The sequence below is a fragment of the Hirundo rustica genome, chromosome 6, assembly GCF_015227805.2.
Source record: "Hirundo rustica isolate bHirRus1 chromosome 6, bHirRus1.pri.v3, whole genome shotgun sequence".
Lineage (NCBI taxonomy): Eukaryota > Metazoa > Chordata > Aves > Passeriformes > Hirundinidae > Hirundo > Hirundo rustica.
In genome coordinates, this window is record NC_053455.1 from 7143139 (window position 1) to 7157465 (window position 14327).

The following is a 14327-nucleotide window of genomic DNA, read 5'->3' on the forward strand; positions in this document are numbered from 1 at the left end:
ATGCCTTAATAGTGGTTTTTCTCAGGGGGAAGAGGGAGGCTGAAATAGAGCATCTGACATTTGAATAATTAGCAAGCCCCTGCTGTATCCCTTGGGTCCCACATCTCTCTTTTCCTTGATTTTGAGAAAAGGGTGAGCTCTGTAGTTGGTGAACTGTAGGAGCAGCAGTCTGGTAGAGGGAGAAATCCTTGGCCCACCTGGTTGCTGTTGTGACTTTGCATCCCTGGTGAAAGCACTTTGCAGGTGACCTCTGTGTACACGTGTGGATCAGGGCAGAGCAAGGCAACCCCTCCTAAGCTTACAGAGCAGATGCCTCTGGATGAGACTCCTCCAAAGCAAAGCTGAGCTGTGCTATCAATCATTTATCAGGCTCCCCCCTCCTCTTCTGTTCTATGGTTTTGCTGACCATCTGTTTGCTGTTCAGCCTGCAACAATTCTAACAACTCATTTCACTGTGCCCTTGAGTTTTTAGTTCCTTTTCTTTGATATGATTGGCGTAATGTCATCTGAGAGGGGAGAGAGTAGCAACAATGCAAACAGGATCCTGGAACAGCTTTGATATGAATTGCCTGGCAGAAAGAGGAGCTATCTGCAAAATGAACCCACGTTCAGGTTTGCATCCCGAGAAACAACACTGGGATGAAAGGATCCACTGGAAATCTTACCTGGGGATTGTCTTCTGGGCAAATGTTGAGTAACTAGTTAGATTACCTTAGGGCATGAGGCAGCTGGAGCAAGCAGCTCTTTTTCTTGTTTACTGGGCCTGAACCTTTTTTCAAAAGCATTAGAGGTGCATGACTCAGTTGATGAAGTTTGCTGATTTAAGAGTTGGATGCTCTCTTCCTTCAAATGCTAGGTAGACCCAAATATTGGCTATTTTTTTCTTTTAATCCTTTAAAAAGAAAAAGAGGTAGTTAAGGTTGCCAGATTATGCAGCATAAATAAGGTAACCACATCCTGATTAAAGTCTGGCTCATCTGTGTTCTAAAGACTAATGTGTGTTTTGGGATAGAATGAAAGATAGCATGCTTGTTCCTGTTATAAATGGCATTTTTTGCAAGCCAAGATTTAGTGCAAACAATGATTTATTTTATTATTTATTTCATAAGCGTTGGAGAAGGAAAGGGTACACTGCATTAATGAGTAAACAAGAGAGGGATGTTTTCAGGCATTAAAACTAACATTTTGGCTTTTTTTTCTGATGTCTTCAGTTTCTATGGAGTTGGACTTTTTCCTTTCTGCTCCAGTGCCCATTTCCTAATGTTTTCTCGGCCATGTAGCAAATCATGGTGTTAATTCTGCCAGAGTTAACAATAAGTCTTCTGGCTGGGATGTGATCACTCTTCTGTGGTGTCTAAAACCCAGGGAATGGATGTCCTTTCGAGAAGCAGTCTCTGGGGTATTTTGAATCAGATCACTATTTTAAACCCATTCAGCAGGGGATGTGTTAGCCTCAGAATAAATTTTTTGGCAGCAGCCATTGAACTGTGAGCTGAAAATGCAACAAATATGTAATTCTGTGCAGAAGCTTTTAGGGTAAATGTGAGGTGAAATTAATCACCGGTGTGTGCCTATTCTTGTTATCTGAAGTTAATCACAAAGGCACGTCACACTTTATTTTTTTCTCAGCTTCTGAGTTTCGGAATTTTCCTTTCTGACTGCAAGTTGAAGCTGTTGTACGTCCATGAAATACTGTGAGATTTTTAAAGGAAATACAATTTCAAAGGTTATCTAGATTTAAAGTGAAATAACTCATTGGCCTCAGATTGATTGGGTTTCTTTTCTGGTGCTGCTGCTGAATTGAAAACAATTCTGTTATTCAGGTCTGGTTTTTTAGATCCTAAATGGCACTTATTTTAAAAGATCCACAAGAGCAACAAATAATGTATGTTTGGTTGGTATCAGTTGTATTTGAAATCTTGCAAGGGGTTTGATTATACCCATGTGGTCTAAGTTTTTCTTGTAAGTAAATAGTGTGAATTGCCCTGTGTTCTTTTTGAGCACATGTGGTATTAAAGGGAGGAGAATAAATGGGAAAAAGTTCATTCCTTCAGCTCTGAAAATAACTGAGCACACAAAGCATTGTAGACACTTGTAGAGAAAATTAGTAGCCTGGATGGAAATTACTCTGCTCTGCATGGAAACTTGGGGTTTAGGCAGACTGCCTTGAAGTAATAGATAGCAGAGTAGCCACTGTGGGCTGCCCTCTGGATACAAAAGGAGGAAAAATTGACTGTTCATTTCAAAATAGAAAGTGCAAGAAATGGCAAAGTCAGGCACATTTTCAGCACCTCCTACTCTATTGAATGTCACTCTCTCAGCTCCTGCTGTGGCCCTCTGAATCTGGAGGTGGAGATCTGCAAATCTCCATGATTCTCCAGTGGCACGTAAATAAATAGGAAGTTTCTTGCTCTTCGTGGCCAGAGACTGGGAGTTGAGAACAGGAAAACCCCTCTGGGCACTTTGAACCTCTTAATACTTTCTTGAGACGTCTTTGAGAACAAAATATTTATACAGCTGAGCACAAAGACGAGGAATGGGGGTCCTCTCTGTGACCCCCTCCCCTTCTCTGTCTGGGAAGGCAGTGGCTCTCATAAAAGGGTAATGCAGCCCTAGAATTCATTACAAAGAGGGGACTTAAAGTGATTTTTTTTTTTTAACTCTGCATAACCCATGAAAGACTTGCAGTGGTACAGTAGATGTGGGACTGTGTTAGCACTTGTAAATGGCTAAGGAAAATGGGTTGGGACTCCAGAAGCTCCCTGAACAGTTTTGAGAACTGCAGAAAAGACCTCACCAACAGAGCTTTGCCTTCTTGCTGCTTAGCTTATTATCAAAAGGAAGATGGGGAGGTAATTTGATTAGCGTGCAAAATACTTGCTCAGGGAGAAAATATCAGGTTGCCAAAGAGATCTTTAATCCAATGGAGACAGGCATAACAATACTGACTGTGAAAGCTGAGTCAGGGTGATGCAGATAGAAAATGAGGCCTTTCAAGCTCTCCCTTTTTATAAAAGCACTTAATGACCACTGACACAAACTACCTAACCTGGTCACGAGTTGCCCACCCTTGTAGAGTCCCTGTTCAGCCTGTGTGTGCTGCTGGGCTAAATGCTGAGTTAGGGGAGGGGAAATGCTGTCAGCTGCAAGAATAAATCAGGGCAAGTGTAGTTCCTGCCAGCCTTGTGTTCTGCATCCCTGCATCTGGGTGCTCGGCAGTGGGACAAGTGCAGAGGACTGGCCTGAGGCAGTGGTGCTGGCAGCTGCTCTGTGAGCTTCAGTTCTGCCCCTGCACAGCCCTTCTGAGCATGTTCCAGTCAGAACTGACTTCTTCATCTCTGATTAAGCTTTATCCCAGTTTAGAAAAAACAAAACAAACCCTAAACTATTTAAAATGTCTTCTCAACAGTAATTATTCCTAATTATTTAACATGTCTAGTTCTAGCTTCTCCAAGAATTGTAATCAACTGAGACTTTACTGCTGGCAGAGTTGTATTAAAATTTGTATCTTCACTTTAGAACTGAGAAAAGTGCCAGAAATTATTGTCTCAATAACTGCAAAGTCCATGAACACTCTCCAACCGTGAACTGGTCACCTGCACAGTCAAGTACTTTGCCAAATCTTGGGCTCTGTTACTTGCAGCTGCAGAAACCAAACTTAATCCTCATCATAAAAAGAAGAAACTTCATGTCTGTCTACTGAGCCAGGAATTCCTGGTTCTCCTGGGGTGCTTCAAAATAATCCATGACCATCACTCTCTGTTTTGTTGGTGTTCAGGGAGCTGTTGCCATCCAGGTCTTCAGTACTGGATCTTGTGCACAAAATGCTGCTGCTGCCATTTTAACATTCTACCTCTTGTTGTCCAGATGAGCACTATGCCAGGACTTCCTACAAGACCCTGCTTCTATGATATAGACCTGGACCCAGTGTCAGGAGAAATAAATGGGCTCTTCTGAAAGGAACAACTAACCGAAGGTTGGTGTCTTCTTGAAGGCCTTCAATATTTGGGCTTTATTTTTCAAAAAATCTCAAAATAACGGAGTTAAGCCAATCCCATACTATGCCATATGTTTCCAAATGACATTTGATTATAATTCAGCCTGAAAGTTGCCTGCAGTACTATGTAATAGTAATTAAATTTTGTTTTTGTTTTTAGCTCCCAGAAGAACACCTGATGAGTCATGTAAATGGAACTGTGCTCTGATTTTCTTTTTTTTAAGTCAGAACAAGATATCAGTGAGAATATAGTGCAAGAAGTGACTGGAAGGAGGAGTGCTGAAGAATCAACCACTAACTTTTAATCTGTAATAATTTTTAAACGGCTGTGTTCCAAGCTAGTTGACACTGAGCATATAAAGCATATTTGCTCTACAGACCTGCTTCATAATCGTAGCTGAAGCAGAATACAGAAGCTTGGGTTTAATGGCCTCTTTTGATTCAGTGACATGATTTTAATAATTAAGAATCCTTAAAGCTGGAGCTGTTTGAAACAGTCTTGGGACTTAATTGTCTCAACCATCAGGGTTTTGCAGCATATATTATCTTTAAAAGTCTTGTTGGCTGCAGTTTCCCATTTGCCAGGCGGAGTTCTCTGCACTGCTCACCCTGCGGGGAGCCCGCTGTGCCCTGGCACTGCACCGCTGTCGTTTCACAGGAGCCAGGAGGGGCCCCCTCGCTTCCCAGCGCTCTCCAGAGGTGCTCACCCTGCCCTGTGCTCTGAGTTACTCCTGCGGGCACCTGAGCCACATCCCATGCCCCAAGCCCAGCTGTGACTACTTCTGTCAATGGAATGAAACCTCTGGATGTCAGAGCTGCGGGGAATGGCTCCCTGGCCCCTATCTGTGGCTTCTACCAGTTGTGTCCTTTGAACCATTTTCTGCTCAACCATAAGTGCAGTTATACCATTGACAAGCCTTGTTTCTGAAAGTACCTTTTTGGTCAGTAGAGACAACATGAATAGTGATCAAGTGACTTGGAGCAGGCTTTGTCAGCACGCCAAAAATAATTTTGTAACATGTTGCTGCCAATTTTTTAACTAATACAAATAAACTGGCAAATACTTCAAGTGCTTTTTGGGTTTTAATGTATGCACTGAGATTACTGAATTAGAATTTATTTCTGTGATTAACTACACACAACAGCAATCCTTGTATTGACAAGTAGGAGTGATTATTGCAGTCTTAAGTAGCCTGCAATGCACCAGGGTGTGTGTGTTTTAATCTGGTTTCCTTCCCTAGATGATGATATATGTTGTCTGTAGGAAATCAGCTACCTGAATTATTCTGTGAATGTGAGATACTTGCATCTGACTGCAGAATATCTGAATTAACAGTCATGAGGCCCATCTGCTTGTATCAGAACTGAATCTAAAAACATTCCAAATTTGGTGAGAACTGAGAGGATCAGGATGTAGGTGTGCACCAACGTAGGGGAGCATCTCTCTTACACAGATACTGTGTGTGAATATATATATATATGGAGAGAAAGAGATCTCTATCTCTTCAGTTATTCAGGAAGGGAGAATAATTATATAGAAGTTACCTGGTTGTGACACAAGCAGACAGAACACTTTAAACAGTCAGAAGAGCATTTGAGATGCATTCACAGCCTCCTAAAACGTTCCTTTTGATGTTATCCACCCAAAGATTTCCTGGCGGCCAGGAGAGCAGGCTCAGTGCTCTTGCAGTGGGTCGGGGGGGTTCCCCCATTGCTGCCCAGCCCCCCAGCCTGGCTGAGGGTGCCTCTTCACCTGCAGCTCCTGGGCCCAGCCCTCCCTGGAAGCAGGATGCCAGAGCAGCTGCTGCCAAGTCTGCTGTCAGTTCCTACATTTAATCTTCCATGCTACACTGCTTTCCTGCGAGTGCTCTGTGTTCCACCTTCATTTTATGCTTATGAAAGATGGGATAAGTGCAAATTTATGCTAAGATTAGCCTCCTTTTAGTTTAGCATGAGATCATAGCCATGTGCTTGAGAGAGATGGTTCAAGAGGTTGCTAGTCCCTCTCCTGCAGTGAGACACAGCGCCGGATCAGGCACCAGCTTTTGAAGGGTTTGCTGCACAACAACAAAGCGCAAGGGCCAAAAAATAGCCCCAAGCATCTCCAAAGATTAATGGGGAATGTTTTCTAACCTGCACTTCCACCCTCTCTCTTCTTTTGCAGGATGGATGCATAAATAGGTTATTTTTTTCATACTCTCCTTTGCAGCTAAGCGTGCCAGCTAGGTCTTGTCCTACCAAATAGGGCACAGAGGAGACTTAATTTCTTCTGGCTAAGTACTCAATGCTTCTCATCTCCTCTTGTTGCTTAGAGAAAAAACCAATTATGTACAAATTTGTTCTCTCTGGGCTATTTGTGGGCATGGTCCTTAGCTGGTGTTACGGCCACCAGTCCCCCATGCTGTGCTGTTGTGAGAGTGCTGCATCACACCCTGTAAGAAATAACACAGATTTATGTTCTTAAGTAGTGCTGGGGACAAGAGGAGAAGATGGTTGACTTGTTGCATGGCACCAGCTCCACAGAAAGAAAACATGATCCAGCTGGGCCAGGATCTTCCGTCCAGCTTACCCAACTTCTGACCTGATCCTTTGCTTGCCACAGCCCCTGCCTTTTATTTCCCTTTCACCACAGCCGTTGGTGCTACCATCCACTCCTGGGGCGTCAGGAATAATTGGATTCCATGCAAAGAGCTCCCGAGGGGATTCATGGCAGCTTGGCCTCCCTCAAATCACCGAATTCCTCATTGTCTGCTTCCCTGCCTCCAACTGCAATGAGGGAAAATCTTGCATTGAAAGGGCTCGCTTGGCTTTAATAAAGCAGTGGATCATAATGAGAGCCCACCACCCACCTCAGGAGAGAAGCTGTTTCCAAATGAAGTTTATTATCCTGAGTGAATGTGAGCAAACACATCTCCGAGGGGAGCTTTTAGAAAGGCAATTCCTGGTGATGCTCAATGCACTTTTTCTGCCCTCCTGGCTGGCATTTCAACCCAACTAAGCCACTTTGTACTTTTTTTCCTATGAAGGAGCTGAGGAGGGGGGAGGCAGTGTGTGTTTTTCTAAGCCTGGCCTACACTGGAAGCCACTTGCAAGTTCAGAGTGGTGCTTTGCTCAGTTTCCCGTGTGCAAACATGCTGTGAAGCAGTTAATGTCTGTAAAGCCTTTGTGGGCGTCAGCTCCCCGTGGAGATGAATGGGGACGTTCGGGCATCTCAGCTACAGTTTCCTGTAGTTCATCAGCTGCACCGGGTAGTCTTTTTTCTGGAGGCTCTCCCATCAATCATCACAGCTGGAGACGTGATTTTTTTTTTTTAAAGTCAAATCTCAGCTGCTTTGGAGAGAAGAAAGGCTCCGATGAAAGTGGCACTTTCTCTGGTGTTCTGGGCATGGATTAGTTTGAAGCCAAGAGCTGGCTGTCCTTATCTCCACGTCGAAAGGTGTAGCTCCTGCAGCACCTCCAACAGCGAGTGCTGAAAGCTGTGAAGGTTTCAGGTGGGACACAAAAACCAGCTGCCAAGAGCAGGACTCCCTCCCTTCCCACAAAGCCAGGAAAACCCCAGCGGTCCCTCCTGCCTCCGGGCTCCCTTACAGTGCCTCCGTGCTACAAACCGCAGCTCGATTTCTGGGAGGACCTTTACCTCGAGCTGAAGTTCGTGGGTTTGGGGTCTGCAGCTGCTCTGCACAGCCTGGGAGGGGACGGACGGTTCCTCTGCCAGCGGGCGAGAGCTCCTGCCCCAGCAGCAGGGCCGCCGCCGCCGAGAAGAGCGGTGCTATCCCGCCACAGGGCGGGATGAAGGGATGCTGATGGGCGAGCGGCGAGCGATGCTTTCCCACAGGAGGAAGGAGGCGGCGAGCAGGTGCCGGGCCGGGGCGGGGGGCGGGCCGGGGGCTGGCGGGGGGCGGGGGGCTGCCGGCAGCGCCCTCCCCAGCGGCCCGGGGGGCGCGGCTGCGGCGGAGGCGGCGGCGGCAGCGCAGCCGCGCGGAGCGGAGCGGGGCCGGGCTGCAGGTGAGGGCGCGGGGGAACCGGGGGAACCGGGGAAACGGGGGCGGCTTCGCCTCGGGGCGACCCGCGGGGGCCACCACGCCAGCGGGGTCCCGGGACCGCCTCCGCGGTCGCTGCCCCGGGAGCCCCGCATGCCCTCGGGGGGCTCCGGCTGCGGGGGGCTCCCGGTGCCCGGGCGGGGGAGCGGCGGTGCCGGGCGGGTCCCGCTGCGCACCCGCGAACGCCCCCAAAACTTCCCGGGCGCGGGGGCGGCGGAGCCGGGCTGCGGGATGCGCTCGGGGCACCGGCTGCTGCGGGTGAGCGCTCACACGGCTCCGACAGCTCCGCTCGGTTTCCCCTTAAAATAGTCCGATTAAAATGATAATGATTTTTTAAAACCCCAGATGTGCTGCGGGGGAAGCGTGCCCCGGAACCCCCTTTTAATCGCCCTACTCCTAAAAACCAGAGCAGGAAATGCCGTGTAAAGCCCTGCCCGGAGCCCCCGAGCCTGTCCTGCAGAAGTTGGTCTGTTTGTGGTAACACCTTTTTGCATCGTTTTATCCAAAAGATTCTGATGATGTTTCGAGGCAGAGCTTTTTTTTTTTTTTTTCTCTCTCTCTCTAAGGTTGACACACATCTTACAACATCATGTCTTTGATGAGCACACACGGTGTTAATTGAGGTTGCCATGGGAGGCATGCACGTAGTATAAATAATCTCCCTTCTTGCCGTGTGATTTCGCTTTTGTATTCCTCAAGCCTCCTTTTTGTATTCTCTGTTTTTGCATATTGTCATATGGTGCATTAAAGATAAAAATATCTGCTGTCTCAGGGTGTAATTTCCCTAGCTGGAACTATAAGTGCATATGGAGCAGTGGGAAAAGGATTTAGCAAACCGTAGGAGAAGGAAATATATGTGTGCCTGTGTAATAAGTATTCGCCATGATATGGGCAGTTATATAAAAAAAGTCCCATTTTTACCACAAAAAATAGCAAAATAGTACTTTCTGTGATGGAACATCACTGGGTTGACATCTTGTGGCCTTATTTTGCCTTTGGATATTGATGCTAATTAGTGAAAAAAAGCCTGCTATAGTGCATCTAGCCGTGGTCTGCCTCCCCAAATGAAATGTTTAGGAAGAAAAAAACTTTTTAGTACTTTTTAAAAATTTCTCTACAGGTCTTATCACTCATTTATTGTGTTCCAGATCAAAAGATGGAAGCCTCAGTCATGCTTTGCAGCAAATTTCATGTAACACGTGAAGGGAACTGAAGCAGAAACCAAAGCCAAGGCAAAGCAGCATCTGACCTTGTCACTGGGGGGCAGAAAACAGCCGCTGGTTCTACTGGTGCTTCAATCAAGCTCCACGGGCAATGAGGAATTGCAGAGAGCTCACAAAGTGCAAGTTCTTTCCAGGTCCGTGGGGTGAATAAAAATTGTTAATTCTTGGCTTGATTTGTCATCCTTTTTGGGGAAAAAAAAGGTATGTCAGACTGGCCATTATATGGTTAGACCAAGCACAACTGGAAGTGGATTGCTCTGGAGATGAGAGTGACTGAGGCCAGCAAAGCCAAGGAGAAGCCTGTTCAACTCCAAATCTCCTCGGGATTCCTTGGAGAGGTGATAAAGTGAGTAATAAGGCGAAGTGGGAGTTATAAAGTGGATGCGACAGCTCCAGCAGAACTTCTTCTCACTGCCACATACAAAGCAACTTAACGTTATTCGGAAATCCATTTGAGGAAAAAATGCACTTTGAGCATCTCTGCGCTTCTTGTGTCTGAAGCATTGATCAGGAACACTGGCAGCACAACGCTGACAAACGAGAAGAGAATATGGTGAAGGCAGCTAAGGAAATTCAAATGGAGAACCCAAGAGAGGCAGAGACTCCCAGCACAGGGGCCACGTGCGCCCCACCAGAGGAACAAGCAAAAAAACCCTCCATGCTCTGTTTTAAGAAGCGGAAGAAGTCCTCTAAGGAGAGGCTGACTGTGAAGGATGCGAGCGAAGGAGCCCCAGAGGAGAAAAGCCAATGTGTCAGCACTGACCAAGAGGAGGCAAAAGCTTCCAATCCATCACGATCCTCCAAAGGAACCTGGGCAGCCATCAAAAACCTTGCCAGACCTCGGAGAAGGCAGAGGTCCTCCTCACGGAAGACGGTGCCCTCTGATTCCCAAGTGCAGCTGGAGGTGGATGCTGAGGAGAGCTGTGCTCAAGACCTCCCAAAGAAACGGGCGAGCTCTGGGGTGAAGATACCCTGCGTGAGGTTCTCCAGAGGCAAGAAAAAACCCAGCCCCTCAGAAGCACTGGAGGAGTCAGAGGGCAGCGTTCAAGCAGATGAAGTGATGGGTGTTGTGAATAAGGCTAGTGAAGAGCCAGAGGATTTGGCCCCGGCGGACAAATCCGAATCCTTGAGCCCAGCCTCTGCGCAGGAGGAGCCGGGTACGGTGAAGCAGGAGCAGCACAGAAGGAAAGAGGACCAGGATACAGTGAAGGACCAGGACACAATGAAAGAGGATCAGGATATAGTGAAAGAGGACCAGGATACAGCAAAGGAAAGTGACACTTCTGTTGGGAAGAGTGAGCCCATGACAGAGCCCACACGTGATGCAGAGGAATATTCAGAGTGCACTGTTCAGTTGGAGATAACTGACTCAGAGACAGCTGATGAAACAGCCCAGGACAAACTGCAGGAAGGGAGCCTACCCCAAACCACTGACAGTGCAGAGGGCAGGGAAATTGCTCCCAAAGCTCCTGTTTGTAAAGATCAACCTGACAATGCCCCTGAAATCACAGAGTGGCAGGAAATCCCTAATACCTGCAAAGAGATGCCTGAAAGGGATGAATTGGAAAAGAGCGTAAATCCTCCTAAGGAGGAAAAAGCAGAGGAGATTGTAACTGATTTCAGTGAGCTGGCATCTGGAGGCAAGGCAGCAAGTGTGCAGGAGGCAGCAAGTGTGAAGGATGCAGCAAGTGTGAAGGATGCAGCAAGTGTGAAGGATGCAGCAAGTGTGCAGGAGGCAGCAAGTGTGAAGGATGCAGCAGATGTGAAGGATGTAGCAGATGTGAAGGATGCAGTGAGTGTGCAGGATGCAGTGAGTGTGCAGGATGCAGTGAGTGTGCAAGAGGCAGTGAGTGTGCAGGATGCAGTGAGCGTGCAAGAGGCAGTGAGTGTGCAGGATGCAGTGAGTGTGCAAGAGGCAGTGAGTGTGCGGGATGCAGTGAGTGTGCGGGATGCAGTGAGTGTGCAAGAGGCAGTGAGTGTGAAGGATGCAGTGAGTGTGCAGGATGCAGTGAGTGTGCAAGAGGCAGTGAGTGTGAAGGATGCAGTGAGTGTGCAGGACATGGCAAGCGTGAAGGATGCAGCAATCATGCAGAATGCCACAGTGCAAGATGCAGCAAGTGCTCAGGAGGCAGTGAGTGTGCAAGAAGAAGCGAGTGTGAAGGATACAGCAAGCATGCAGGATGTCATGAGTGTGCAGGATGCAGTGAGCACACATGATGTAGCAAGCGTGAAGGATGCAGCAAGTGTGCAGGAGACAGCGAGTGTGCAGGAAGCAGCAAGTGTGCAGAATGCCGCAAGTGTGCAGAATACCACAAGTGTGCAGGATGCAGGAAGTGCACAGGATGCAGCAGATGTGAAGGATGCAGCAGATGTGAAGAATGCAGTGAGTGTGCAGGAGGCAGTGAGTGTGCAGGAGGCAGCGAGTGTGCAAGAAGCAGTGAGTGTGAAGGATACAGCAAGCATGCAGAATGCCACAAGTGTGCAGGATGCAGGAAATGTGCAGGATGCAGGAAGTGTACAGGATGTAGCCAGTGTGCAGGATGCAGCAAGTGTGCAGGAGGCAGCGAGTGTGCAGGAATGCTCCAGCCACCAGGTATTAGAAGCAAATGCAGGCTCTGGTGTCAGCATCGTCATCACCATCACTGAAGCTGAGGACTCTGACAACACCGACTCTGACCAGGCCTATGAGCCGTCCCCAGTTTTGCACCAAAAAAAGCAAAAAGGGAATAAAAAATCCAACAGGAATGCCGATGTTGGCCAAAAAGAGGGCCCTGAGGCTGGTGATGGTCCCCAGGTGGAGGAGAAAGGTCTGGCTGACCAGGGGCACAGAACTGGGGAGCAGTATGAGTTGCTCCTCATAGAAACCGCCTCCTCCCTCGTGAAGGCGGCCATCCAGTCATCCATAGAGCAGCTGGTCAATGAAATGGCCCTGGAACAGAATAAACACAACAGCTTTCTGTGATGGCAGCCTCGCTCCAGAGAGAAGGAGTAGAGGGAGTGATGTCAAGCTCCATTTGGCCCGTGGGGTGCGTGGAGAACTCGGAGAGCTCCCGGGCCCGAGGTGTAGTTAATTCTGCATGCCCGTTCAGTTGTGTGTCCATGTGAAACGGATCCCGGGATGTGGGCAGACCCCGCTGCGTGCAGCGCGTCCCCTGGGGCTTCAGACAGCGCCGCTGACCACAGCTGCGGAAAAACTGAGGTGTTACAGCGACTGTATTTTCAATTCTTGGCACATTTATGTCAAGGCCACATCTCTGCCCTCACCCACGCCCTGTTTCCCCGCTGTTCATGCTGCAGACCTGTACATACCATGTGTTGGAAGAAAGGTGCTGAGAGGCCGTGAGTGCCCGACCTGGATTCGCTGAAACGGCTGGAGGCTTGCTGGGGCTTTATTGCAGATGAGGAAGAGCGAAGTGTCTGCGATATCAACAGGAAAACATCGATGCCAGGCTGTGTTCTGTGCTGTGAACAGGCCCTCGCTCCGCACGGGCGCCGAGAGCCGAGGTCGCTGCCGTCGCACGAAGCCCCAGCGAGCTCTCTCCCCGCTCCACTCGGCCTCTCCCCGTGTCATGAGCAGCCTGTGCATCTCCAGGCACGTTACCGCTCAGCATCAGCCTCGCCTCGCTGACCCCGGGCTGCGCGGATGCCAAGAGAGCGACAGCGCCTCGTTTGCCGGGGGGTCCCTTCTCGCACCGCTGAACTCAACGGGGAGAATCCCTGCGGCATGGCGGCCGTGGGCTGGGCGGGAGCAGCCCTGCCGCAGGCCGCCCCTCTCCTCCCTCGCCTTCCCCCGGCCCCGTCCCGCTGTCGCGCCGAAGCTCCCCTCGGATGTAGCATAGGTTTTTTTTTTATACATGGCATGCGATATAAATAGCAGTGAGCTGCATGCGTGTTAGCAGTCAACATAGTTTGGGAAGCTGCAATGTGCCGGGATTGCTTTGGTTTGGTCTGAGCGCGGCTGGCAGCCCTGGATGCTGGCGGCAGCCTGTCCCGCACCGCTCCCCGCTCGCCGCAAAGCTCTCCCGCCTCCAGCATCCATCCCCTGCATCCCTTGGGAATCGAGCATTATGCCCGGCTCGCTGCCACCAGGCTCCAGCACGCCGTGTAGCTCGCTCTGAAACATGCAGGGAAATGCTGGAGCAATCTTACCAAAGTCCTCAGGGAGAAAAAAAAGAAAAAAAAGAAAAAAAAAAAAAGAATCCAGACATGAGGGCCTGAGGACACGGCTGGAAAATGCCTGGACAAGCCTGCTGCTGTCAAACCCCCGGGAACTGCCCTGCCCCGAGGGGGTTTGCACTGGCGTAGGTGTGTGTGTGAGAGAGCATCGCCTCCAACCACCAGCTCTCCAGGAGAAAGGGACCTTTTAATAATATGGGATTGCATCTGCGTGGCTGGGATTTGCATCCAGCTGTGGGCAAGGCAGAGTGTTCCTCTGAGAAAATTCTCCTGCGTGTTCCTCAGCCGGCACAGAAATAGCCGTGCTTGGCAATTGCTCGCTGACCGTGTGCTGAGATTTCCCTTCCCAGCGTAGACTTTGGATTCCTGCTAAAATACAAGGGCTGTACCTGTCCCTCCTACCCGGTGCACAACCGTGTTTTAAACCTCGATAAAATGACCCCTCGATGTCACGAGAGGACTGCCAGCAGCAAGAGCCACAGCTCATCTCTGTGCAAGTAAAACTTAAAAAAACCCAGAGGGTGGTAAAGAAAAAAAAAAGTCCTTTTTTTTTTTTTCCTGTGAATTTGTTTATTAAGTTATCAGCTATTGATAATTCAGTGTGTACAATTTTAATGGCTTTGTACTTCATACTGGTCCTTCCAGGTATTTTGCCATAGTTTTGGAAAAGGGACTTTTAAAGGACTTTTAGCTGTACCTTTGGAGCTGCTGCAGCACCCCAGGAAGAGCCATCCTGATGCTGGGAGCGGCTTATGGGATTACACTGGGCACTGTGGCAGGCTGGTGCTGAGCAAAGGGCTGCAGCATGGCTGTGGGATCCCACTGGAGTCAGCTGCAGAGGAGGATGTCCAAGCTTCAGTAAATAAACACAAAATTACCCCATAGGGCCAG

The 14327-nt window shown here is 48.7% G+C and overlaps 2 protein-coding genes across 4 annotated transcripts in view; both read left to right on the plus strand.

The window, feature by feature from the left end:
• MTHFD1 (methylenetetrahydrofolate dehydrogenase, cyclohydrolase and formyltetrahydrofolate synthetase 1) overlaps positions 1-5066 on the plus strand; it is a 39969-nt gene extending 34903 nt beyond the window's left edge. For both annotated transcript variants that reach the window (XM_040067725.2, XM_040067726.2), the window contains exons 27-28: positions 3868-3976; positions 4158-5066. In XM_040067725.2, the coding sequence (XP_039923659.1) occupies positions 3868-3957 (90 nt within the window). In that variant the 3' untranslated portion in view covers positions 3958-3976; positions 4158-5066. The remainder of the gene's footprint in view (positions 1-3867; positions 3977-4157) is intronic.
• A 2889-nt stretch (positions 5067-7955) lies between these two features.
• On the plus strand, positions 7956-13392 carry AKAP5 (A-kinase anchoring protein 5). 2 transcript variants are annotated; one of them, XM_058421067.1, is made up of 3 exons: positions 7956-8002; positions 9186-10948; positions 11021-13392. In XM_058421067.1, exons 2-3 carry the CDS (start codon positions 9811-9813, stop codon positions 12220-12222), a joined length of 2340 nt encoding a protein of 779 aa, XP_058277050.1. In that variant the 5' UTR covers positions 7956-8002; positions 9186-9810; the 3' UTR covers positions 12223-13392. The 2 variants fall into 2 exon arrangements, with proteins under 2 accessions (XP_058277050.1, XP_058277049.1); XM_058421066.1 differs by having other exon boundaries at positions 9186-13386.
• The last annotated feature ends 935 nt before the right edge of the window (positions 13393-14327 follow it).